At 49.6% G+C, this 23799-nt stretch overlaps 1 protein-coding gene across 1 annotated transcript in view; it reads left to right on the top strand.

The window, feature by feature from the left end:
- Positions 1-23799, top strand: part of RHPN2 (rhophilin Rho GTPase binding protein 2) — a 50016-nt gene that overhangs the window by 20909 nt on the left and 5308 nt on the right. The window contains exons 3-14 of the mRNA XM_023649490.2: positions 1874-2002; positions 4553-4628; positions 11828-11905; positions 12270-12394; positions 14328-14494; positions 16578-16765; positions 17150-17306; positions 18873-18992; positions 20559-20753; positions 21718-21794; positions 22366-22512; positions 22809-22964. Coding sequence (XP_023505258.1) covers positions 1874-2002; positions 4553-4628; positions 11828-11905; positions 12270-12394; positions 14328-14494; positions 16578-16765; positions 17150-17306; positions 18873-18992; positions 20559-20753; positions 21718-21794; positions 22366-22512; positions 22809-22964 — 1615 coding nt within the window. The remainder of the gene's footprint in view (positions 1-1873; positions 2003-4552; positions 4629-11827; positions 11906-12269; positions 12395-14327; positions 14495-16577; positions 16766-17149; positions 17307-18872; positions 18993-20558; positions 20754-21717; positions 21795-22365; positions 22513-22808; positions 22965-23799) is intronic.

Raw genomic sequence — 23799 nt, 5'->3', positions numbered from 1 at the left:
GCTGTCACAAGTCTTTCCTGGAGGAATTGAGCTGTCCTGTGTGCCTCCCCTGAGAGAGGGGACTCTTAGCAGCCTGCACCTGGTTTCCTCTGGACCTCACCCGTGCACCTTCCCTCTGCTGATTTTGCTTTGTGTCCCTTTGCTGTAATAAATCAGAGCCCTGAGGACAACTATATGCTGAGTCCTGTGAGTCCTCCTAGTGGATCCCTGAACCTGAGGTGGTCTTGGGAACACTGACATCCTGTCCATGTCCAGTTGCTTCAGCGCCATTTGTCAGAAAGACTGTCTCTTCCCCCTTGAATCATCTTTTCACCTTTGTCAAAATCAGTTGACCACAAATGTAAGGATTTATTTCTGGATTCCTTTCTGTTCCATTGCCTGTCCTTATGCAATACCACGTTGTCTTGGTTTTTAAATCGGATAGCATAAATCCTCCAACTTTGTTCTTTTTTTTCAAAATTACTTGGTTATTGTAAGTCCTTTGCATTTCCATATAAATTTTAGGGTCAGCTTGTCAATTTCTACCAAAAAGCTTATTAGAGTTTTGATTGGAATTGCATTGAATCGATAGGTCAACTGGGGAGAATTGACATCTCAACAATGACCTCTTGAATCTTCCGATACATAGACATGGAATGTCTCCCCATTTACTATCTCAGCAGTTTCGTAGTTTTCAGTGTACAAGTCTTCTTTTGTTGAATTTATTCCTAAGTTTTAATTCTTTTTGGTGCTATTGTGAATGAAATTGTTTTCTTAACTTCATTTTAAGATTGTTTTTTGCTAGTTATAGAAATAAAACTGATTTTTGTATATTGACTTGTATCCTGTGACCTTGCTAAATTTATTAGTTCTAGTATTTGTTTTGTGGACGCCTTGGGATTTTCTACAAAGGAGATAATGTCATCTGTGAATAAAGATAATTTTACTTCTTCCTTTCCAATCTGGAGACCTTTAATTTCTTTGTTTACCATATTGCCACTGGCTTCAACCTCCAGCACAGAGTTGATTGGAAGTGGCAAAAGTGGATGTCTGCCTTGTTCCTGATCATAAGGGGGAAAGCATCATTCTTTCACCATTAAGTGTGATGTTAGCTGTGGGTTTTCATAAATGCCTTTTATCAAGTTTTGTAAAAGGTGTTTTGAAGTTTTGCAAATTCTCTCTTATTCCTAGTTTGTTGAGAATTTTTACCAAGCATCTGTGTTGGACTTTATCACATGCTTTTTTCCTGCATTTATTGAGATGACCATGTACTTTTTGTTCTTAATTGTATTAATATAGTATGTTACATTAATTGATTTTCAGATGTTAAACCAACCTTGCATTCCTGGGATAAATCCCACTTGATCATGATGTATAATTCTTTTTATATGTTACTAGGTTTGGGTTGCTAATAGTTTGTTGAGGATTTTTGCATATATATTCATGAAGGATGCGGGTCTGTTGTTTGTTTTCTTGTGCTGTCTTTCTTTGGTTTTGGATTAGGGTGCTACTATCTTCATAGAATGAGCTGGGAAGTGTTACCTCCTCTTCTATTTTCTAACCCATTTCTTTATAAGGGGATAATTTATGGTCTTTTATGGGTGGCTGGGAGCAGTTCTCTTTTTTCTTCTCAAGGCTAATTCTTTGCAAGCATATTTTAGGGTTCGTGTGTGACAACTTGGTCTCATTGGCTATGTCCCAGCTCCATTTGCTGGCAGGTATGGCTCAAGATGGGGCAGGTACCCAGCATCTCTGAGACTCCTTATCTGATCACATCTGGCACTCACATCTGAAGTGGACCCTCAGAGCTTCCCTGTGGGGATGGGGGCATCTGCTCACCCGGCAGCTGGGGTGCTTGGCTGAGGGTGCCTCTCTTCCCCCTCTCTTTTAACAGGGCAGCCACAAACCCCAAGGTACGGGAGCAAGTGCGCCTGGAACTGAGCTTCGTGAACTCAGACCTGCAGATGCTCAAGGAAGAGCTGGAGGGGCTCAACATCTCCGTGGGCGTCTATCAGAGCACAGAGTGAGTGGAGACAGTGCTTCTTCCAGAGATTTTCTGGGCTTTGGAATGTGCCCACCTCAGGGATGGTGCACAGATAGACTCCACTTTGGAAAGTGAGGGAATGATCGGTGTGGGATTGACCAAGGTGCGAGAGTTAAGGGGATGAGCCCGTGGAGTTTGTTGGGAATACCTGGAGAGTTGACCAAAAAGGCATTTGTTTGTCCTGGGACCCCTTGGGACATGGTTTTACAGGAGAGCTGCTGGCTGGGTCCAGTGGGGAGATGGCATCTCTCACGTTGCCTGGCGGTGGCTCTGCCATAAAGGTGCCCTGGAAGCACTTCTGTGGTTTGCCATGAGGGCCGACCTGCCGGGTGGGGCCCACGGTGCCCTGCCCTCTTGCCTCCCAGCCTCATCACCGAGCACAGGGCCTGCCCTGGGTCGTTCTGTTGATAGAATGCCAAAACGTATAAACTGCCTTTTACATCAAAGATTATGAGGCATTTGTGAGTTCTGCAAGGAGATAGTGTAACTGAGACACTTTGGAAATGTACCCTGGTAAATATCTGAGCGATGAATGTGCTGATTCAGAGGCATTCCTTAGGGAGTGTCGGTGGGAGGTGAAATATTGAGGTGTGGCCTCCAGAACAGCTCAGAAAGTCTCCCGCCCCAAGGTGAGCTGCCTTTGAAAAAAACGTCCGTCTTTAAGAAGAAATGGCTTTGAGAAGCTCTGCAGAGCAGTTTCCCTGCTATTCTGTACGGGGAAGTGAGACGTCTCAAAAGGCTGGGGAGCCAGGGAGAAACTCAGTCAGAAAACACTTCCTGATTTAACAGAAGGACGACATTTGGGAGCCTTGAGTCAGCTTTGGAATGTCTTTTCCTGATTGTCCCCAACCCTCTGCCCAGCGCCTGGGGTGTTTTTCAGAGCTGGAGGGAAAGTCTCAGTGCGTGAAACCTCTGCCCCTCCGCTGGGGCGTCCGTGGGCCCGGGCCGGCTTACCCCTGGCTCCTCTTGCAGTTTCAAACATCTAGTCAGAACAGCAGCTGGAAGGCTTCTCCCAGTCTGCACTGTGCTTTTAAATTCCAATGTTTTGCCCAATAGGTCAAAGTTCCTTGAGGAGGCGAAACAGGGCCAAACTTTGGTGATAAACGTAGGATGTTTCATGGTCCCACTTGCTGTTCTGAAGTGCAGGCACATCCATCGGGAGGGCGTCCCACAGAGACATGCAGTCAAGGCCCCTGTGTGACCACGGTGTGGCTCTGAAGTGGCCAGGCCGTCCCCCGTGCCGCTGGGAAGGCGGGGGAGCTGTGCAGGTTCATAATGACACCTCACATGGCATCGCCTCTCTTTTCTGTTTTCAAAGCAGATTGTTTCTTTCTTAGCACAGTTGATCTTTAAACAGTTCCGGGAGGAAGGCAGGGAAGAAACTGTCTCCTCGTGCAGACGAGAAAACACAGGGAGGCCGGGGGTCACGGAGAAAGTTACGTTCGCGCAGAATTGGGGCTGGGGTGCCCTGGCAGGGGGACTCCGGATGCTCGCTGCTCCTGGGCAGTCATGGGAAGAGCAGGGCTTGCCCCCAGCCCGGTGTGGGGGGAGGATAGGAGGTCGCTGGGCCCAGAGGGGTGGGGTGGATGGTCCTCGTCCCCTTCCAGCTGGGTCCAGCTCCCCCCATGGTCTTGGGGGAAGCCACACGCCAGCTGGGTGTCGCCTGCTTTCAGCTGGGCCCTGTTGTGTTCCGCCCGGCACAGGGGCAGTTTCAGCTTACAGCAGTATTGTCCCCTCACGCTGCCCAGCAGTCCTGACCTCCCCCGGGCTAGGCTCAGGAGCCCCACGAGGTCTCCTGTTACAGGTCAGGGAGCTAAATCCCTGTTTGCAAAACACCGCTGGAGCTGGTTCACTTCCTGTTGGCCCTGCGGCTAAGAACGGAGGCTCGGGAGCACCCCCAGGGCCACCTATGGGGTAACCAGAGGGTCGGTGGGGAGAGGAGGTAGCAGGGAAGTGGTGGGTCAGGGCCTGACTTAGGGCTGGAGCAACGGCACGCTTAGTGGCCGATGGGACCCCTGCCCTCAAGGCCTTCTCTGTGCAGGCGATGAGTCATCTAGAGGGACACGCCCCAGAGGAGGAGGCTGCTGAGAGCCCAGGGCTGGAGGGCTGCGGTAGCGGGGCACCCACTGCGGTGGGCGGCGGGGGGGGGGGGGACGGGACGGGGGGCATTGGGGCTTGATAACAAAGGTCCAGTGGCAGGATGGTAGGCCCAGGTGGGGCAGCAGTGAGCACAGCAGGGGCAAGCCTATACTCCATAGAGTCCCAGCACAGTGACTGAGAGAAGGGCTGAGGCTGGAGGCTACAGCGGGGTGGAGATGGTAGGCACCTCAGTGTTAGGCTGGATGGTCCACAGGTCGCGGGGACCAAGCCCAGTGTTAGAACAGAGACAGGGATGCAACCCAAATCGTCTTTCTGGAAAATAAACTGACATGTGCTAGATTGGCCTGAGGAGAGGGGTGCTGGGGGAAGGCTGTGGGTGCAGAGTGGCCGGGACAGGGACATTCATGTACCTTGCTGTGTTCCTTATAGGGAGGCATTCACGATTCCACTGATTCCGCTTGGCCTGAAGGAAACCAAGGACGTTGACTTCTCAGTTGTTCTCAAGGTAAACCTCACAGCGAGGGGCTCTGGACTTGCTGCTTAAAAGGGGAACAGGGAAATTGTGTATCCCCCGCAAGTGGTCGTGGGCTCAATGGGCAGCTGATTCCTGCAGGGTGACCCTGAGCCCCTCGGCAGGCCACCCCAGGAGCCTCGTGCCATCCTCTGGTCACTCTGAGGCTCCTCACCTGCCTGGGGAAGGGGTCTGGACGCCGGGCCAGCCTGCCCCAGGAGGCCAAGTCAAAGAGGGTCTGTGGGGGCCTGCTGTGGATTTTTAAATTGTATCCTATTTTAGTATCTTTTTTCTTAAATGTTGTAACCAATTTAGGCCATGCTTTTGGAAGAATAGTCAGTTTTTTCCCCCAATCTTTTATTCTGAAGATTTCCAAACTTAGAGAAAAATGGAAAGCATTTTGCAGTAACCCCTGTACCCTCACTACCTAGATAACAACCATGAATATTTTGCTCTAGTCACCTCATCACATTTGTCCATCTCTGCATCCCTGTGTCTGTACGTCAATCCATCTTATTTTCTGATGCGTTTCAGAGTAAATCAAAGATGTTGGTTCACTACCCTTACATACCTGAATAGCTCGAGTTTATGAGTCCCCGCCACATCTAATTCCTGGGTATCTGCCTCCTCTTTCCTCTCTCTCTCCTCCTCTCTCTCTCCCCCTTCTTTCCTCCCTTTCTTCTTTTTTTTAAATAACAACTGTATGGAGACATAATTCACAACCTGTACAATCCACCTCTTCAAAGTGAACAGTATCTGGCCTCCTCTTAATTGTGTGTGTCTGGCAAGCAGCCCGTACTTATAGGCCCGCCTGTGCCTGTCACTGTGCTGGATGCTGTGATGTCACAGGCCCTGCCTCTGGGGCCTGTGGTTCAGTGGGGGATTCAGGTGGAAGGTGGGAGATGTGCTTTGACGGAGGCACCCAGGCCGGGGCCAGGAGAGGCTGCCCCCCATGCCTGGCTTGCTTTCCTCTTCCCAGCTCCATCACTCTGAGTTTTCCTGAATCGCCTCAAACTTCCATTTAGGAGGAGAGAGTGGAGACAAAGGGGGAGGTGGTGCCTGTCTCGGAGCTTTCCAGCCCTGGCTTGGTGCATAGGAGTTAATCCCAGCACCGTGAAAAATGCTTCCAAGCATTATGTTTCTTTTCGTAGTAATCCTGTTAGGTGACTCGTCTTGGACTACTTTTAATTTAGAAAAGAAAAAATTATATGACATTTTGGGCACTGCAGAATTTGTTCTTTTAAAAGCCATTGGTTAATGCTTCAAAATGTCTGCTTCTGACCTCGCTTCTCAAGGAGAGGTTGTGAGTTGGTTGCCATAAGCCCTTTCACGCAGGGCCATTTTGACTGCCGCCGTTTAAACCCAGGTCCTGGCCCTTGTGAGTTTGGGGTTTATTTTGGAGTTTGAGAAGGGCCGTTGGGAGTCTTGCCGGACCCAGGGTTACCAGAGCTTTGATTTTCTGGTTGGGAAACAATCCAGGAGCCGCTGCTGGACACCAGCTTCTCACAGGCCGCCTGACCTTTTAGAAGTGACGCTTGCCACGGGCCCATGAGCCTCAAGACAATCATGTCTGCAGAAATGTCTTTAGTCACTTTTGTAGAATAGTTTCTTTAAGATTTCTTTGTTGCTCAGTGCCAGAGCTGCAAGAGTACAGGCAGTTTAAAGGGAGAGCTTCTCAGGGAAACTTGGGAATTTTATGGGCATCTGTAAGGATCCAAACGTGTCACGTGCTGAATTCCACATTAAAGCCAGTGAAAAAAAAATCACATGTTGTGGGCATGCCAACTGCTATTCATCTGAGGCTTCCAACCATGTCATTTTGGCCTGAAAGGGACTCTACAAATGTCGGTCACACAAAAATAAGACCTTTGGGGGACGTTCTGTTTTCTCCCTTCCACATTTGTGCTGGAGAATAACACAGGTGCCACAGAAGTAGTTTGGCTGACTTAATCAGGGCAGTTCAAGTTGTTTTTCACGTCTGCGTGTGTCTGTGTAATGTTGAATGGCCAGTAAAGCTTCACTGTGTGATTTGGTTCTATTTTAAATAAACGGGCTCTGAAATGGCTTCATTAAAAAGCATCATCAAGATAAAGTCCCTTTTCAGAGAATTCTAGTTGCTTTTTTGCTTTTAAATACAGCTTTATTTATTTATTTTTCTGATTAAGAACAGGATTGCAAAACGTTTAGAAAATACCAGGACGTGTACAGATCCCTCATTGTCCCACCAGCCCTCCCGCCTGAGCTCTGTAACTTGCTCGGCACTAAATCTTTGGATCCTCTGATCCGGGGCCTGCCTCTTGAGGGTGTGCAACTCATCCTGTCCGTGAGGGCTTTGCGTGCTGTCTGCTTTTAGCAGCCCTAAACAAGGTGCCTGTGAACTTCATTCTTTAGGGAGCTTCCAAACACTTGCTGCTGTCAGCAGCCTCCGTGAGCATCTTCGCGCACTTTGCCCCGTGTTCCCTTGGGATACGCTTCTAGGCGTGGATTTGGTAGCTCAAAGATACATGTCACCTAATTACCCACCAGAAGTGGTCCTGCCTCCCCGCTGTGTGTGACTGCTCATCTTCCTGCACCTTTGCTTACACTGGGTATCATTCATTGCTTTGATTTTTTTAAAATATCTTTTTGAGTTTTGCAAAACCAGGCAAAAATGATACATTCCAGTTTGCTTTCTTTGATCAGCACTGGAGGTGAATACATCCTGATGGAGTGTTTATTTGCCCATTTGCTTTTTCCTTTTGGAAATACCTGTTTCTATCCTTTGTCTGCTTTTCCATAGTGGTGGTGGTCTTATTTCCTACGTGAGTTCTTTTACATATGAAGGATTTTAACCCTTCGTTATATATATTTACAAATATTTCTCTCGGTACGTTTTCTCCTTGAACTTTTGTTATGTAAACAATATAAACAGTTAAAAAAGTACAACTTTTTTTGCCATACAAATTTTATATTGTCAAGCTTATGAGTTCTTCCCTTTACAATTCACCTTGATGACATGTTCAGAAAGGTATTCTCCACACCAAGATGACATAAATAGGACTGGCCTGGTGACTCAGAGGTTTAGTGCACCCGTTCAACTTCGGTGGCCCAGGGTTCGCTGGTTCAGATCCCAGGTGCAGACATGGCACCGCTTGGCAAGCCATCCTGTGGTAGGCATCCCACATATAAAGTAGAGGAAGATGGGCACAGATGTTAGCTCAGGGCCAGTCTTCCTCAGCAAAAAGAGGAGGATTGGCGGCAGATGTTAGCTCAGGGCTAATCTTCCTCAAAACAAAAAAAAAAAGATGAGAAATAGTTTGTCCCATTGCTTTGTGATTGTTTAAAATTTTGTAACATTAAGTCTTTAATTGAGGGACTGGCCCCGTGGCCAAGTGATTAAGTTCACGTGCTCCGCTTCGGCAGCCCAGGGTTTCACTGGTTCGGATCCTGAGTGCAGACATAGTACCGCTCATCAAGCCATGCTGAGGTGGCATCCCACATGCCACAACTAGAAGGACTCACAACTAAAAATATACAACTATGTACCGGGGGGCTTTGGGGAGAAAAAGGAAAAATAAAATCTTAAAAAAAAAAAACCTCTTTAATTTAGCTGGAATTTGTTTGGGGGTAAAAAATTAGGTGTAGGGCTATAACTTTTTATTTTCACCAAATGGGTAGCCAGTTTCCCCCGAACTATGTATACAGAATCCATCTGTGGTGCTGGATGGTATCCATTTCCCTCTGTGCCCCCCATCCACTCTCCTCCCTCCTGCTCTGCGCCGGGGGAGGCCGCGGCAGGCTCCTGCTCTGTGGCTCCCTTTTGTGGCTGGCCGAGAGGGAGGAGCAGGAGATGAGAGGGAAAGAGAAGAGGGCAGTCTGGAAATTTATTCCTCCGTTGGCTTCTTTTTGCATTCCTGGTGGCTGTACCTTGGGTAGCCACCTCTTTGGGTTTCCGTAGGTCCTTCTCCCCTTTGATCCTTCACCTGTGGGTTTCTAATGGCTCTGGCGGTCCCACACCCTCCCTGTGGTTTCCCAGAACCCTGCCCACACCACTGTAATAGTCCTGCCCTTAAATTCACATCAGGCTGCGGTCCTGTGCCACCTCCGTCCTGCCTGGACCCGATGGATGCTCCAGCCTTTCCCACTTCTCTGGAATACTGGCTTTTGTTATATACCTGATTCTCGAATCTACTTCAGTCTCTTCCTGATCCGTGTCTGGTTTCATTGTGTGTCCTTTCTCATTGTTTAATCCCTGGGTGTTTCAACAGCAATTCGAGCAAGCCTCCTTTATTACTGTGCTTTTCCAAACGTTCTTAGCTTTTCTTCCACATATTCACTTTCATATTTTGATGAGTTTCCAAAAAATAGTACTTTTGGGTTTTGATTGAAATTTCATTAGAGTCATAGCTTAATTTGGACAAAATTGCATCTTTAGGATATTGCACCTTTTCTCCCATGAACATAGTATTTCCAGTTGTTGATGCCAACAAACAGTAAGTTTTACGGGGGCAGGAGCCATAACTGTCTTGTCAAAAAAATGACTTAAGGAATAAATGAGAGATTGAAGTAACATGTCCTTCCGTAAAGTTTAATTAAAAAGTTATCTGCTTGGGGCTGGCCCCGTGGCCGAGTGGTTAAGTTTGTGCACTCCGCTGCAGGCGGCCCAGTGTTTCGTTGGTTCGAATCCTGGGCGCGGACACGGCACTGCTCATCAGACCACGCTGAGGCGGCGTCCCACATGCCACAACTAGAAGAACCCACAACGAAGAATATACAACTATGTACCGGGGGGCTTTGGGGAGAAAAAGGAAATAATAAAATCTTTAAAAAAAAAAAGTTATCTGCTTAATTAGTTAAATTAATCCTATCCCTAGGAATATTGTACTTTTTTTGTAATTGTGAAACTTATTGTTTCCTGTTATATTTTTCTAACTGGTTACTGCTTGTATAAGAAAGGAAGACTATTGATTTTTATATATTCACTTTTTGTCCACTGTACTGAATTCTTACTAGTTTAGTAGTTTTTCAGTTGACCCTGTTAGGTTTTGTGAATATGTTGTTATTTTGCAAAAATATGTGTATTTTTTATTTCTTCCTTTCTAATGTTTATCTCTTATTTTTCTTAATTCGTTGGCTAGACAACCTTCAGAATTATACTAATTAATAGCAGATGGTAGAAGTCCTTGTCTTGTCCCTGATGTTTATGGTGGGTTTCAACTAGATATTTTTTATCCTACTAAATACATTTAATCCATCCTAGTTTACTAAGTTTGAAAAGTCAGGAATAGATTTAGAATTTATCAAAATCCTCTTTGACTTCTGTGAGGTTAACATAAAGTTTCTCTTTTAACTTCTTAATTGTAATTTCTCTCCTAATTTTAAGGAAATTGTTGCCAGTGTCCACAGTAGAGCTGATAGAACAGCATGCAGCTCTGTAAAGGATACAGTTCTGATCCTCAAGCATCTCCTGAGTGGTGGCCCTTAACACTGCTCTCAGGGATGTCACCAGAGGAGCCTGAGATGAACTCTGTCCTCCAGATCATCCTCACCATAATTAATGTCACTGATAACATAATTACATTTGAAAACCATTTCAAATTATATAAATGGCTGTTATATTTGTTGAGGAGCTGATTCCAAACGTTAGTGCTTTAAGTAAAGTCGTGAAGAAAATCTGTGACAGCATCATAAAAAAAGTTGGATAAAAATGACCAAATTAAAAACCAGAAGGAGGTTTCTGCGTATCCTTGGACCCAGCAAGACATCTTCTTGGAACTTATTCTGAGGAACTAATCAGAGGTGTGCTCAAGGATGACTGTCACGGTGTTATCTCTAATTGCAAAATTTACAAATAACTTAAATGTCCAGCGAGAGGGGGTTAAGACTATCATGGTCCATCTTGGTTAGCACATAGTAGGTAGCTTATTTGTTGAATAAATGAATTATGCATTCATTACATTGGAGGATTATATAACCATGAAGAGTCATGTTAGAGAATATTTTGTGGCATATGAAAATGTTTGATACATTGCCAATTAAAAAAAGCCCGGCAAAGTTGTATATTCACTCAGTAAAATCCCAGAGGGTCTGCGGGCATGTGTGCAGATGGCATTGAACACACAAAAAGCAGGGGGCGCTCTAATGTGGAAAGTGTGTAAAGAGAATACTCCCACACTTGAGAAGACAACTGAGCAGTCTCTGGCCTCAGTGGAGGATGTCATGCAGGAACTCGTCTCCATGCTCCTTATACCACTCTCCCGTTTTCCCTGTAATGCTTGCCATCTGCCAATATACGATGTACTTTATTTATTTTCTGTGCCTGTTACTCACTGGCTGTGCCCCCGGCTAGAATGTAAGCTCCATGGGGAAGGGTCTTTGTTTCGTTCCCTGCTGTGGCCCAAGCAGTGAGAACAGCCCCGGCTCACAGCAGATGCTCCTCAGCACGGCTGTACCACTGAGTAAAGTCCCAGAGCAGTCAGTCATCAAACACGGCTGCTGCCCGGCTGGGGCTCTCACTGGGGTGCCTCACACGTGGACGTGCCCAGAGCTGTTCTCACATAGCTTCCCATCACAGTTCCTGAGGGCAGCACCCTCCTAACCGTCCCCAGACACAAGTTCCCTTTCCTTTGCCAGGAAGACCCTGAGCCAGGTTCTGAGGGCAGCCCCAAGGATGAAGGTCTGAGCCCCAGATGTCTGTGACATCTGCCAGAATTGTTTAATGTGTAGCTCACTTAACCATGTTGCAAAGACATTTTTAAATAAAAAATAACTTCAACTGTCCTTTTTACTGAAGCAACAGAAGCAAAATTTTAAAATATATGTAAAATTAAGAAAATAAATCCTACCACTCAGAAAATCATTGCAGTGTGCAGTCTCCCCTAAATTTTTATGAATTCTCCATGTATTTTTAAAGGAGGGGCACATTAGACCTTACTGTTTTACCTATTTACAGTTTTGTGTGTTTTGGTTTTTTTTTGGTGAGGAAGATTGTCCCTGAGCTAACATCTGTGCCAGTCTTGCTCTGTTTTGTATGTGGGATGCTGCCACAGCATGGCTTGATGGGTGGTGTGTAGGTCCACACCCAGGATCTGAACCAGCGAACCCTAGGCCGCTGAAGCAGAGCACGCGAACTTAACCACTATGCCACAGAGCCGGTCCCCCTATTTACAGTTTTGAATGACATGTTACAGTATCTTCCCTCATTTTTCTTACAGGATTTTATCCTGGAACATTACAGTGAAGATAGCTCCCTATATGAAGATGAGATAGCAGACCTGATGGATCTGAGACAGGTGCGTCTCGGGTGCCGCAGGGAGAGGAGGATGGCTGAGAGCTCGCCGAGTCTTCAGGTTACCCCGTTACTGTGCCTGAAGTCTTAGAGAATCGCCCATGGTTGGGGGTGGCAGGGAGGGGCTGTCAGAACCGTCCCTTCAACTTGCCACATAAGAAGACCACAGAAGGGGACAGACATGCGCACTGGCATGTCGGGCTGGATTCTGAGTCTCCTGAGGTCTTGCCAGCCCTTGCCATCCTTCCTAGAGCTCGCGATACAGCAGCTGGGCCCCAGCTCCACAGAAATAGCGTGTGCAGGCGTCTTCGGGGATGGGACGCGCTGTCTGCTGTGGGCTCACCGCTCGGCGGCTCCTTTCCTTTCAGGCTTGTCGGACGCCCAGCCGGGATGAGGCTGGGGTTGAACTGCTGATGAGTTACTTCACCCAGCTGGGCTTTGTCGAGAGTCGATTCTTCCCGCCCACCCGGCACATGGGGATCCTGTTCACGTGGTAGGTGCCAGTGCGATCCCACCGCAGCCAGAGCTCCGGGGCTCAGCACCAAGGGCTCCTCCGCACCGTGGCCCCTCTCTCTAGTTGGCCATTGACACAGGAGAGGCCAGAGCCGTGCGGATAAACTGGTGTTTATTTATGAAGGGGCTCCAAGGGGAGAAAGCTCCAGCAGACCATAGCTTCTTGCTTCTCAGAACAAACGAGCCAAGGAGGAGGGGCCTTTTTGATGCTCATTTTATCATTGGGGAAACGCCGGGCTCTGAGGTGGAACTAACGAGAAGCGAGATTCTTGGCCCAGATGGGCTAAGGGGTGGGAACCAGGTGTTGTGCCAGGGACAAGGGCAGCACACAGAACAGGTCACATTTAAAAATGGGAGCAGAACGTTGCATTCTTCTCCGGGGTAGGAAGTTTCAGAGATAGTGTTCAAACACCTTGGAGGTGCCGTGCCTCTTCTCTGGGTGTGCTCAGGAGTGTGGGCGCGAGGGCGTACATCCCAACAGTGAAGGGCCGTGGCCAGAGGTAGACTTCACCACAGATGCCTGCCTTTTGAAAGGAAAGGCAGATGACTCTTCGGTTAGCTGTCTGCGCTGGTGAAAGAGCTCTCAGGACGACTTCTCCTCAGTTTCCACTTAGGGAGAACGTCCATGTCTACCTTCTCGGTGATATGTGAACTTTAAAACAGATCCTGAATCTTTTAGGCTGCAGGAAGAATTATGAGGGGTTAGTAACTGCTATATTTCCTTTAGGAGAAGGCTTACTTATTTTTTGGGGGGGAAGATTAGCCCTGAGCTAACATAAATCCTCCTTTTTTGCTGAGGAAGATTGGCCCTGAGCTAACATCTGTGCCCATCTTCCTCTACTTTATATGTGGGACGCCTGCCACAGCATGGCTTGACGAAGGGTGCCATGTCCGCACCCGGGATCCGAACCAGTGAATCCAAGGCAACCAAAGCGGAGTGCACAAACTTAACCACTACACCACTGGGACAGACCCTTATTTTTTTTAAATACGTCTTTTTTTTTTTTGCTGAGGTAGAGTCTCCCTGAACTAACATCTGTTGCCAATCTTCCTCTTTTTTGTATGTGAGCTGCCACCACAGCATGGCCACTGACGAGTGGTGTAGGTCTGCGCCTGGAAACTGAACCCGGGCCTATGAAAGGGGGCATGCCAAACTTAACCACTAGGCCCTAATATGCCTTATTTTTAAGAGCAGTTTTAGGTTCACAGCAAAACTGAGGAAAGGGTACAGAGATTTCCCATATATCCCATCCCCACTGTCAACATCCCCCCTCGATGGTATGTACCTGCCTTGGCACCTCGTCACCCAAAGTCCACAGTTTACACTGGGGCTCACTCCTGGTGGGAATGGTCTGTGGGTTTGGGCAGATGTATAATCACCTATATCCACCATTATAGGATCATGCAGAGCACTTCCACAGCCCTAAAACCCTCTGTGCTCCAGCTGTTCATACCCCCTCTTTGCCCCTCTAAACCTTCAAACCACTGATGATTTTCTGTCTCCATTGTTTTACTTTTTCCAGAATGTCATATAGTTGGAATCACACAGTAGGTAGCCTTTTCAGATCGGCTTTTTTCACTTAGTCACATGCATTTGAGGTTCCTGTGTGTCTTTTTATGGCTCGTTAGCTCACGTATTTTTAGTGCTGAATGATACTGCACTGTACGGATGGGCCACAGTTTGTTTATCACTCAGCTCCTGAAGGACGTCTTGGTTGGGAAGCTTATTTTTGTGTGTGATTGTGGGTGTCTTGGTCAGCATGATCATGCCCATCATCTTGCTTGGGAATGAAAGCCTCGTTGCATGTGCACCTTTGCATTTTATTCAAGAAATCGGTGTTGTCCATTCTCACCCCGAAGTGACATTGATTAGCCAAGTAATCTGCTGCTTTCAACACGTTTCTTTTCAACAGGTATGACTCCCTCACCGGGGTCCCCGTCAGCCAACAGAACTTGCTCCTGGAGAAGGCCAGCATTCTGTTCAACACTGGAGCCCTCTACACGCAGATCGGGACCCGGAGCAATCGGCAGACGCAGGCTGGGCTGGAGAGCGCGGTGGACGCCTTTCAGAGAGCCGCAGGTGTGTCTCCTGGGGGCTGCGGGGATGGAGCACCGGGTACCCCAGCTGAAGAGGGTCAGGGGATCCTCCCTAGGCCCATGCTTGGCCTCACAGGCCTGAGAGGGCCAGACCAGTCGAGCACTGGTGTATCTTCCCACCAAGAGAATTGCTTAATGGCTCCAACCCTGTCATCTCAGTCCAGGTGTGGCTCATACGCACAGTGACTCCTGTGGCTGATTAATCTTTTCCAAATGAGCGGCCCCAGGGATGGCAGTGAATGAACTGTTCCTTTAAACACTATATTGAAGAACAGAATAAATTTTCCCAAATAGTGAAAGTGTAGGCTTTTTCTTTCATCGGGAGTGCCTCATCTGTGCATATTGCTCTCCATGCCTTCATATCATGCTCATTTCATGAAGCTCACCCACCTCAGGTTGCTCTTCTCTGCCCCCTGTCAGGTGACACTTAGCGCCAACCTGGAGAGGACCAGGGGTCGCCAGGCCGGGTGCAGTGGGCGGGCCTGGCTCGTGGGTGTCCAGGGTCCTGCGTTGCTCCCCTCCGACAGGGCCTGTGTCCAGCAGACTTGGCATGGGGGATGGTGGGCAAAAGCAGCAACAGAGCGCAGACCACAGCGTGTTTCTTCTGCGCTGGTCCCCATCACTTTGCTTTGGGGTGTTACTCCCAGCAGAGACCTTTTTGCCCTGCAAGGCCGTGAAGAAGCAGAGCTTTGCCATTTTGGCTAATCGTGGAATTGCTTGTGTTAGAATAATTGGTCCCTCAGGATGAAACAGCATGCTGAGGTTCCTCATGGGAGCCGGTTTCTCCCACTGTCCATCCTTTTCTGGGCTCATCTTTCTTTCTGAGGAATCTTAAGCAGGTATGCTTCGTGACCTGAGATTACAGAGATACAGACAAGTTGAAGCTGAGAACAGAGTGGGAGCACACCCAGAGGGGAGCGCACGGCCTGCCCCTGCCCCGGTGCCTTCCTTCCCCTCTTTCTGCAGGCAGTTTTCCTTTGCAGCAAAACCAGAGGAACCAGTCAGATGGGATTCATGTCGGGGATTTTATTTTAGCTCCAGGTTGATTGTCAGTCAATGCTGTGACAGTTAATTTTCTAAAGCATAAAAAAACTCAGCCGAAGGCTACAGCATGAAAATTCCCATTGGAGTGGGCTGAGATGATCTTTCCGAAGGTCCTGGGGAAAAGCCCTGAATTTGTGAATGACCCGGCCGTCCAGTGTGAGCGTGCCCCCCCCCCACCCCCCCAGAGAGCTCGTTCTGCCTGCTTTCTGCTTTCCCCTCTGTTGTCGAATGCCTAGCATGTTTGGAGTTTCTCACAATTATCCAAGGAGAGACAGGAACGGACAGGGAGCAGGCTGGGTTCCCTGCTTGATACAGATGTGAATGCTTTGGAAGAGAATCCGATTTTGTTTTTTCATCGTGGTAAAACATACATAACAAAATCACCATTTTATCCACTTTTAAGAGTACACTTCATTGGCACGAAGTACATTCATATTGTCGTGCATCTCCCCATCTCCAGAACTTTTTCATTATCCCAAACTGAAACTCTGTGCCCATTACACAGTACCCCTCCATGCTCTCCCCCAGCCCCTGGCAGCCAGCATTCTGCTTTCTGTCTCTGTGAAGGTGACAGTTCCTGGGAGCTATCTCAGTGGACTCACACAATACTTGTCCTTGTGACTGGCTTATTTCACTTAGTGTGTCTTCATCCATGTTGTGGCATGTCAGAATTTCCTTCCTTTTTAAGGCTGAAGAATATTCCAGTGTATGTATCTACCGCATTTTGTTTATCGGTTTATTCATCCGTGGACATCTGAGTTGTTTTTGCCTTCTGGCTGTTGTGAATAATGCTGCTGTGAACGTGAGCGTACAAGTATCAGATTAAGTCCCTGCTTTCAATTCTCTGGGGTGTGTACCTAGGCGTGGAAGGGCTGGATCTATAGTCATTGAGAATCAGATTTTTTTAAGGTGCTCCAGGACACCAGTTTTTTATTTTTGCTTCTATTATTCTCTTTACTTCTGAGCAGCACGGTGAAATAAATATGACCCCCAACAGATGTGCATAAAATTTCCAATTTTAGGAGTTTTAAACTACCTGAAAGAGACATTTACTCACACCCCGAGTTACGACATGAGTCCCGCCATGCTCAGTGTACTGGTCAAAATGATGCTCGCCCAAGCCCAAGAAAGCGTGTTTGACAAAATCTGCCTTCCTGGGATCCGGAACGAGTTCTTCATGCTGGTGAAGGTGGCTCATGAGGCTGCGAAGGTGAGCGTTCCGGGTCCCTGTGACTTTCGGGGTGGGGAGAAGGCGTTGGTGTGGGCCCCCTGGAAGCAGTCAGTCTTCCCATGGCAGCTTGACCCGGGCACCGTGCCCAGCCCCGCCAGAGCGCTGGCTTGCATTTTCTTGGCAAGTACCGGTGTTTCAGATACGGATCACTGATCCCGTCTGCAGCTTAGCTAAAAACCAGCATAATGACAGTTGCCTGTTAACTCTGACACTGACAACACGGGGGCCCTTGGAGTCGCTCCCAGATTCCGGAGCGGCCTCTGGCAGGGGCTGCCACATGGAAGAAAGAGCTCTTTCTCTGCAGCCCAGGTGCTCGAGGGCCCCGTGCCGGGCTCCCCATTCCCAGTATCCCTTCTGTTCCAGGTGGGAGAGGTCTACCGGCAGCTGCACGCAGCCATGAGCCAGGCGCCCGTGAAGAAGAACATCCCCTACTCCTGGGCCAGCCTGGCCTGCGTGAAGGCCCACCACTACGGAGCCCTGGCCCACTACTTCGCAGCCACCCTCCTCATCGACCACCAGCGTAAGGCTCGGGGGCTCAGGCTTTGGGCAGCGTTGCGGTTTTCCTGCCTCGGGGAGATTCTGAGCTCAGTGAGAGCCGCCTGCTTGCCCTGGAAGCCGGGGCAGAGGGAGGGAGTGATGTGCTGGCCCAGGTGTCTGTCAGCGGGTCAGGGATTCGTGATTACATGTTCCCGCTGTGGGAGGAAGACGGGTAGCGGGGTTCTGCCCGGGATGGAGCAGACAGCTTCTTGGAGATGACTTTTCACCTGGAATCTAGAACAGGGCCGGGACCAGGGCTGGGACAAGGGAGGCACGCGCCTCGGGGACAGAATCCAAGGGGGATGCCCCAAAATGCAGAATCAAGATAACATTTTCCTGGAATATTTTAAATGAATCAAAATTCATGCAAAAAAAAATCCACGGTGATCAAAATTTTAAGTAAAGACACTGATCAGTGACAACACTGTGCTGAGCCACATTGGAGCCTGAAGCAAGAAGAAATGTTGCTGTTTTGTTCATCACGGATTTTTTTTGCATTAATTTTGATATTTAGAAAATTACATTAAAATCTCATCTATTTTTATTGCTGAGTTTTTGGCTCCCTTAAATCTTCAGCCTGAGGCGAGTGCCTCCCTCTCCTCGCCCTGGTCCTGCCTCTGATCTGAAGTTGGGTGGGACTTCTGTTGTAATTAGTACTAATCAAGGCAGCCCCTAGAGTAGTTAAAAGGACAACCTCCAGAGCCAGACCGTCTGGGTTCCTGTCTCAGCTCTGCCATTTACTAGCTGTGTGACCTTGGGCAGGTCACTTGGCTGCTCTGTGCCTCATTTTCTCATCTGTAAATGGGGATTTGAAGAGAACGTCCCTCACAGGGCTGTTGTGGAGACTCTGTGCCTGAATGCAGAGCTACCGAGCGCCTTGTCCCTCGTGGGCTGTGAAAGTGTTAGCGGCCACAGCTGGTGTGATGACACAGTCTGCGAGGCGGGCAAGTCGTGTCAACCAGCAGAAGTAACGTGCTTCGGTGTTGCGGCCGAAACACAAACGAGGCAGCAGCGGGACTCCTCGGCGTAGTCATGGGTGGTTTCTTGGAGGGGGTGACATTTGGTTTGGGCTTTGGACTCTGAGGAGGACTGGTCCAGCTGAACAGGGAGGGAAAGCACAGCTAGACAATGACACTGTCCCAGCTCTGGAGCGGAGGCTGGAAGGTCGGAGGTGGTGGTGAGTGGCTTGGAGAGGTTAGGGGGCACATGCAGGGGAGGGTGAGGCATGGAGGCTGCCAGGGCTGTGAGGTGGGCTCTGCTAGGAGGTTCCAGGAGGTGGGCGACTTGGAGGAGGGAGAGAGTGGGGGCTCAGAGCCGAATCGTGAGCCCCTAGAGCGTGCCTGGCCCAAGCGCACAGACATGTGGCTGGACCGCCTGGGGTGTGTCCAGCGGGGAAGGGAGCCTGTTGTCCCCAGTGCCTGTAAACCTGGAAGATAAGGGGAGCCAGCCATGTGGCTGACAGAGAGAGCTCTCCGTGGGTGTGCGGCACCGTCTCCTGAGCCTGTGCTGCGCAGCCACGAGAAAGGATTCATCTGTGGTCTCGTTGCAGTGAGCCCTGGCGCAGACGAGGACCACCAGGAGAAGTGCCTGTCCCAGCTCTACGACCGCATGCCGGAGGGACTGACGCCCCTGGCCACGCTGAGAAACGGTCACCAGCGCCAACAGCTGGGTGCGTGCGGCTCTCCTGCCCCCTCCCTCCCCGTGCCCATTCGATGGCCAGCTGGTCCTGCTCATGGACAGCCCCAGAGAGGTCCCCAGGGCTTGGAGAGTAGGGCGTCCTGAGTCATCGTGGCCACTCTGGATTCAGAAGCCATGAGGCGCAGTCTCTAGCCTCAGGGGGCTTCCAGAGCCGTGTTCTCACGGGTTCCTCGAGGGCCAGGCCTGGCCTCCCACAGTGGAGCCAGAGCTTTGACAGTCGTCCCCAGTGTCCGGGGCATGGCCCCTGGCCATAACGTGGAAGGACACATTGGTTAATTTTCTTTCGCCGTACCCAAGGCCTGGTAATGAATTGGTTCGTCTCTGCCACATCTCAGAGCGAATATCGCTTTCTGTGTGCAAAGCTGACTTCCTCCACTGCTCAGACCCGCCCCCCACCCCCAAACACAGTTTCGCTGTCTCAGTGATGGCAACTCCATCCTTCTGGGCGCGCAGGCCAGAAACCTTGCACGCGCTTGCTGCTCTTGTCTGTCTTTCTCACCCCACGTTTGATTGGCAAATCCTGTTGACTCTATCTAGAAGACGTTTCCCAAATCCAGCCACTTCTTACCTACCACCCTTGTCCAAGCCATACTTATACATTGCTTGCTTACCGAACGTCGACTCCCTTACCCCTCATGCGACCCTGTGAAGTGGGTGTGTATGGTCCCCATTTTTCAGTTGGGGAAACAGAGGCCAGAGGGATCATATGGCCTCCCGTCTTTTCGCAGTGGCCACAGGGCTGGTCTCCCCGCTTTCCTCTTTGCTCCTTCACTCTTTTCGCTTGGGTCAAATCACATCAGCCCTCTGCTTGCACCCTGCTCGCTCCCATCTCACCCCACTAGGAGCAGAAGTCCTCACCCTGCACTTGTGAGGTTGGGCATGGATTGGCCCCTGCTCCTTTCTGGCCTCGTTCCCTACCCTTCTCTCCAGCCCTCACTCCCTCCACTCACACCCCCAAGCTCCTTGTTGTCCTTGAACACACAGGCAGGCTCCTGCCCCAGGGCCTTTGTACCTGCTGTTCCTGCTTTCAGGAGTGCTCTTCTATCAGATATCCTTATGGCTGCTCCCTCACTTCCTTCAGGACGTTGCTCAAAAGTTACCTTCAATAAGGCCTTCCCCGTCACCCGTCATAGAGAGAAGCTTTCCATTCCCAGTCTTCCCTTGCCACCTCTGCCTGCCCTGCTTTATTTTTCTCCATAACCTTGTTGTCATGTGATTCGTTACGTATTTCTTTGCTTGTTAATTCTCTGTCGTCAACCACAAGCATGGAAACTCCGTGAATACAGAGGCTAGTTTTTCTTCATTGCTTTCTCTCTAGTGTCCAGAACTTTCGGTAAATATTTGCTGAGTGAATGTTTTATAGACACAAGTGAGCACGTTGCATGCACATTTAAGAGGGATTTAAACCGTCCAGGCAGATCCTTCAGGAAAGAGAATGTCCACCTTCCTGGGCTGACCCGTGGGCGCTTCGGCTCTCCTGGGCACTCACGTTGCAATTTCGGACGCAGGTCACATGGTGTTGATTTTCGGTTGGCAGGCAAGTCCCACCTGCTCAGAGCCATCGCGCACCACGAGGAGTCCGCGAGGGAGGCGAGCCTGTGCAAGAAGCTCCGCAACATCGAGGTGCTGCAGGAGGTGCTGTCCGCCGCGCACCAGCGCTCCCGGCTCAAGTACGCGCAGCACCAAGAGGACGGTGACCTGCTCGACTTGGTCGAGGCTCCCGACATCGTTGGTGAGTGAGCTGGGCGCCCGTGTGTGCAGAGGGCGTGTGAGGCGGGGCCGCCCCGGGTGCACAGCCTTGACCTGCTTGTCCTGCAGGGCGTGGGCCACCCACGCTGTGTGCTTGCCTGGGAGCGGGCCAGGCGCTGCTCGCCCTGCCATTCCCATCTCCTCTTCCCTGAAGCCAGCGGCTTCCTTATGGCCTGTGTCCTCATCAACCCCTTTGCAGCATCCGACTCCCCTCGTGCCCCTCGACACCCCTGCCTTGGTGTCGGGGTGCCCTGCCAGCTTGGTTCTGCTCCCACCTCCCTCTGCACCCCCTTGGCTGACTCTTCTTGCCCAAGCCCCCCCATCCCTCCTGGCATTCTCCAGGGACTACTCTCCCTGGTTTGCTTCTTCTAGATTCCTCTCCTTAAAGCCTCACAACCTCCTTAGGGGTTCCAGCCGTCACCTCTAGTCAGGGGACTCCTGAAACTACCTTTGGCCTTGAGGTTTTTGCTGGGCTCCACACCCACCCACATTCCATCTGCCTCCTGGGAAACCCTCACATCACAGGTTAATAACGCAAAGGGGGCAACGCCTCGCCCAGGACTTTGTGCTGAGGGACAGGGCACCTGCGTAACAGCCACACCTGGCATGTAGATGACGCCTCAGGAGGGTTTCATGAGGGCCAGAGGAAGTCCACTGGCCTGTAAACAAGCTCCTGGAAGGCAGGAAGTGTCTGACGGTCACTTCTCTGCCCCAGCCTCAGAGCGGGGTGTGGCTCATAGCAGGTGCCCAGGACAGGTCACGCCGGGCCAGGGGCTGCCCCGTAGTTCGTCTTCTGCACTACTTGTCTAAACCAAAGGGCAGGACCAGGGAGTAGGAGGAAAGCTCGCTTCCTCTTCCCTTCAGAAGGAAGACTTCGGCCTGAGTTGTCAAGGGTAACTTCCAATTATGGAAACATTTATGCTTTCACTTTTCATCTTCTTTTCCAGCTAAAACTGAGCAGGAGGTTGAAATTATACTTCCACAGCTCTCCAAGGTGACAGCAGCTGACTTCTTCCAGAAGCTGGTATGTCAAACGCTTATTTCATAATGACCCAAGGGGACAGCTTTTATAAGGTGCACGTATGTAAGAGGCTATTTTTAGATATCTTTAAATTAGATTTTATATAAGATAATTTTAATTAAGATTATATTATTCTATTTTATTATTATTTTTTTAAGATTTTATTTTTCCTTTTTCTCCCCAATGCTCCCCGGTACATAGTTGTGTATTTTTAGTTGTGGATCCTTCTAGTTGTGGCATGTGGAACGCCGCCTCAGCATGGCCTGATGAGCGGTGCCACGTCTGCACCCAGGATTTGAACCGGCGAAACCCTGGGCCGTCAAGGCAGAGCGCACGAACTTAACCACTTGGCGACTTGGCGACGGGGCCAGCCCCAAGATAATTTTAAAAGGATAGCTTTATTTGAAATAGATGCGCTCCTGTAGAGAAATGGCAGTTCACGTTCTCGTATGAGTGCTGTAGTGTATATTCTCTGAGCAAGGTCGGGTGAAACTTGCAAGGACGTCCTCCCTTTAGTTTTCAAATGCCCGATTCAGCCTTCAGACCCTACACCTAATGATGCTCTCTTTCGAAGGGCCCCTTATCTGTGTTTTCGGCTAACAAGAGATGGACACCCCCTCGAACTCTTCGCTTCACTGCAGAAGAAGGGGACTTGGGGTTCACCTTGAGGGGAAACTCCCCAGTCCAAGTCCACTTCCTGGATCCTCACTGCTCCGCTGCGGTAAGCAGGGACCCTTCTGGACGTCTGGCATCTTTGCGGGCAGGCAGACTGGTAAAATACAAAGAAAGCTGCACAAACAGAGAGATCCGGCTGAAGGAATTCAGGGTTCCTTTAAGTAAAGGCTGACTTTATGCAAAAGGCCTCTCATGGTGCTACGTGCCCCAAGAGGAAAGGATTAATGTTTGCTTTCTTGAAGCACACGTAGACAAACATCTGTTTTGTTAATGAACTTGGGAACTGATTCAGGCATTTGAATGAACAGAACGTTGACCTTTCTTTAAATCACATTTTTGTAGCTGGCAGGAGCCAAGGAAGGAGATTATATTGTTTCCATTCAAAACGTGGACTGTAAGTGGCTGACGCTGAGCGAGGTCATGAAGCTGCTGAAGAGCTTTGGTGAGGACGCCATTGAGATGAAGGTTGTGAGCCTCCTGGACTCTGCCTCGTCCATGGTGAGTGCTGACACCCCCTGGCAGGAAATAGTGATGCGGAGTGAAGGCGGTCTTTACCGGGCCCTGTGCCTCCTGCCTGCATTTGTAACATGCCACACACTGAATTCCTAAGCTCTTCATCGGTGGGATGTGCTCACCTTGGGTCAAAGAGATTATTGGAAAACTGTTTTGTTTTTTTTTTTTTGGTGAGGAAGATTGGTCCTGACTAACATCTGTTGCCAATCTTCCTCTGTATCCTTTTTTCCCCCAAGGGGGAGGAATCGTTGCAGACATACTCTTCGGCTCTTTGCCACATTTAATGATGTATCTTAGATGTTTCCCTTGGTAACAAGTTTCCTTTATTCCTTCAACAAATGCTGGCTGAGCCTCAGCTGTGGGCCAGGCCCTTCTTAGCATTGGAGCTGCAGCTTGATCTAATCAGATCAGCTTCCTGCCCCCACAGAGCTGGCCCTGAGTAAGCAAATAAGTAGTTGTGATTTTGCTAAGTGTGTAAAGAAAAGAAAACGTGTAACCTGATAGAATGACTCGGGGTGGGAGGTGTAACCTGATAGAATGACTCGGGGTGGGAGAGGCCCCTCTAGACTTACGCTGAGATTTGAGTGACGGTGAGGAGCCGGCCATTTGAAGAGGGCCAGGGGAGCATCTGGGCAAGGCAGGGGGACCGACAGCTGCAGAGACCCTGTGGCAGGAACAAGCTTCTCCTGCCAGAGGAACAGAAACAGGGGCTCCTGGCTGGAGCTTCCTGACAAGGGAGAGAGTGGCAGGAAGGGAGGTGGCAGGGAGGCACGGCCACATTTGAGCGGTGGGAGTTTGGAGGCCGTTGAACCTTTTAAGA

Source organism: Equus caballus, chromosome 10 (genome assembly GCF_041296265.1).
Source record: "Equus caballus isolate H_3958 breed thoroughbred chromosome 10, TB-T2T, whole genome shotgun sequence".
Lineage (NCBI taxonomy): Eukaryota > Metazoa > Chordata > Mammalia > Perissodactyla > Equidae > Equus > Equus caballus.
Note: the sequence above shows the minus strand (reverse complement) of the source record. Positions and strands in the feature narration are given on the sequence as shown.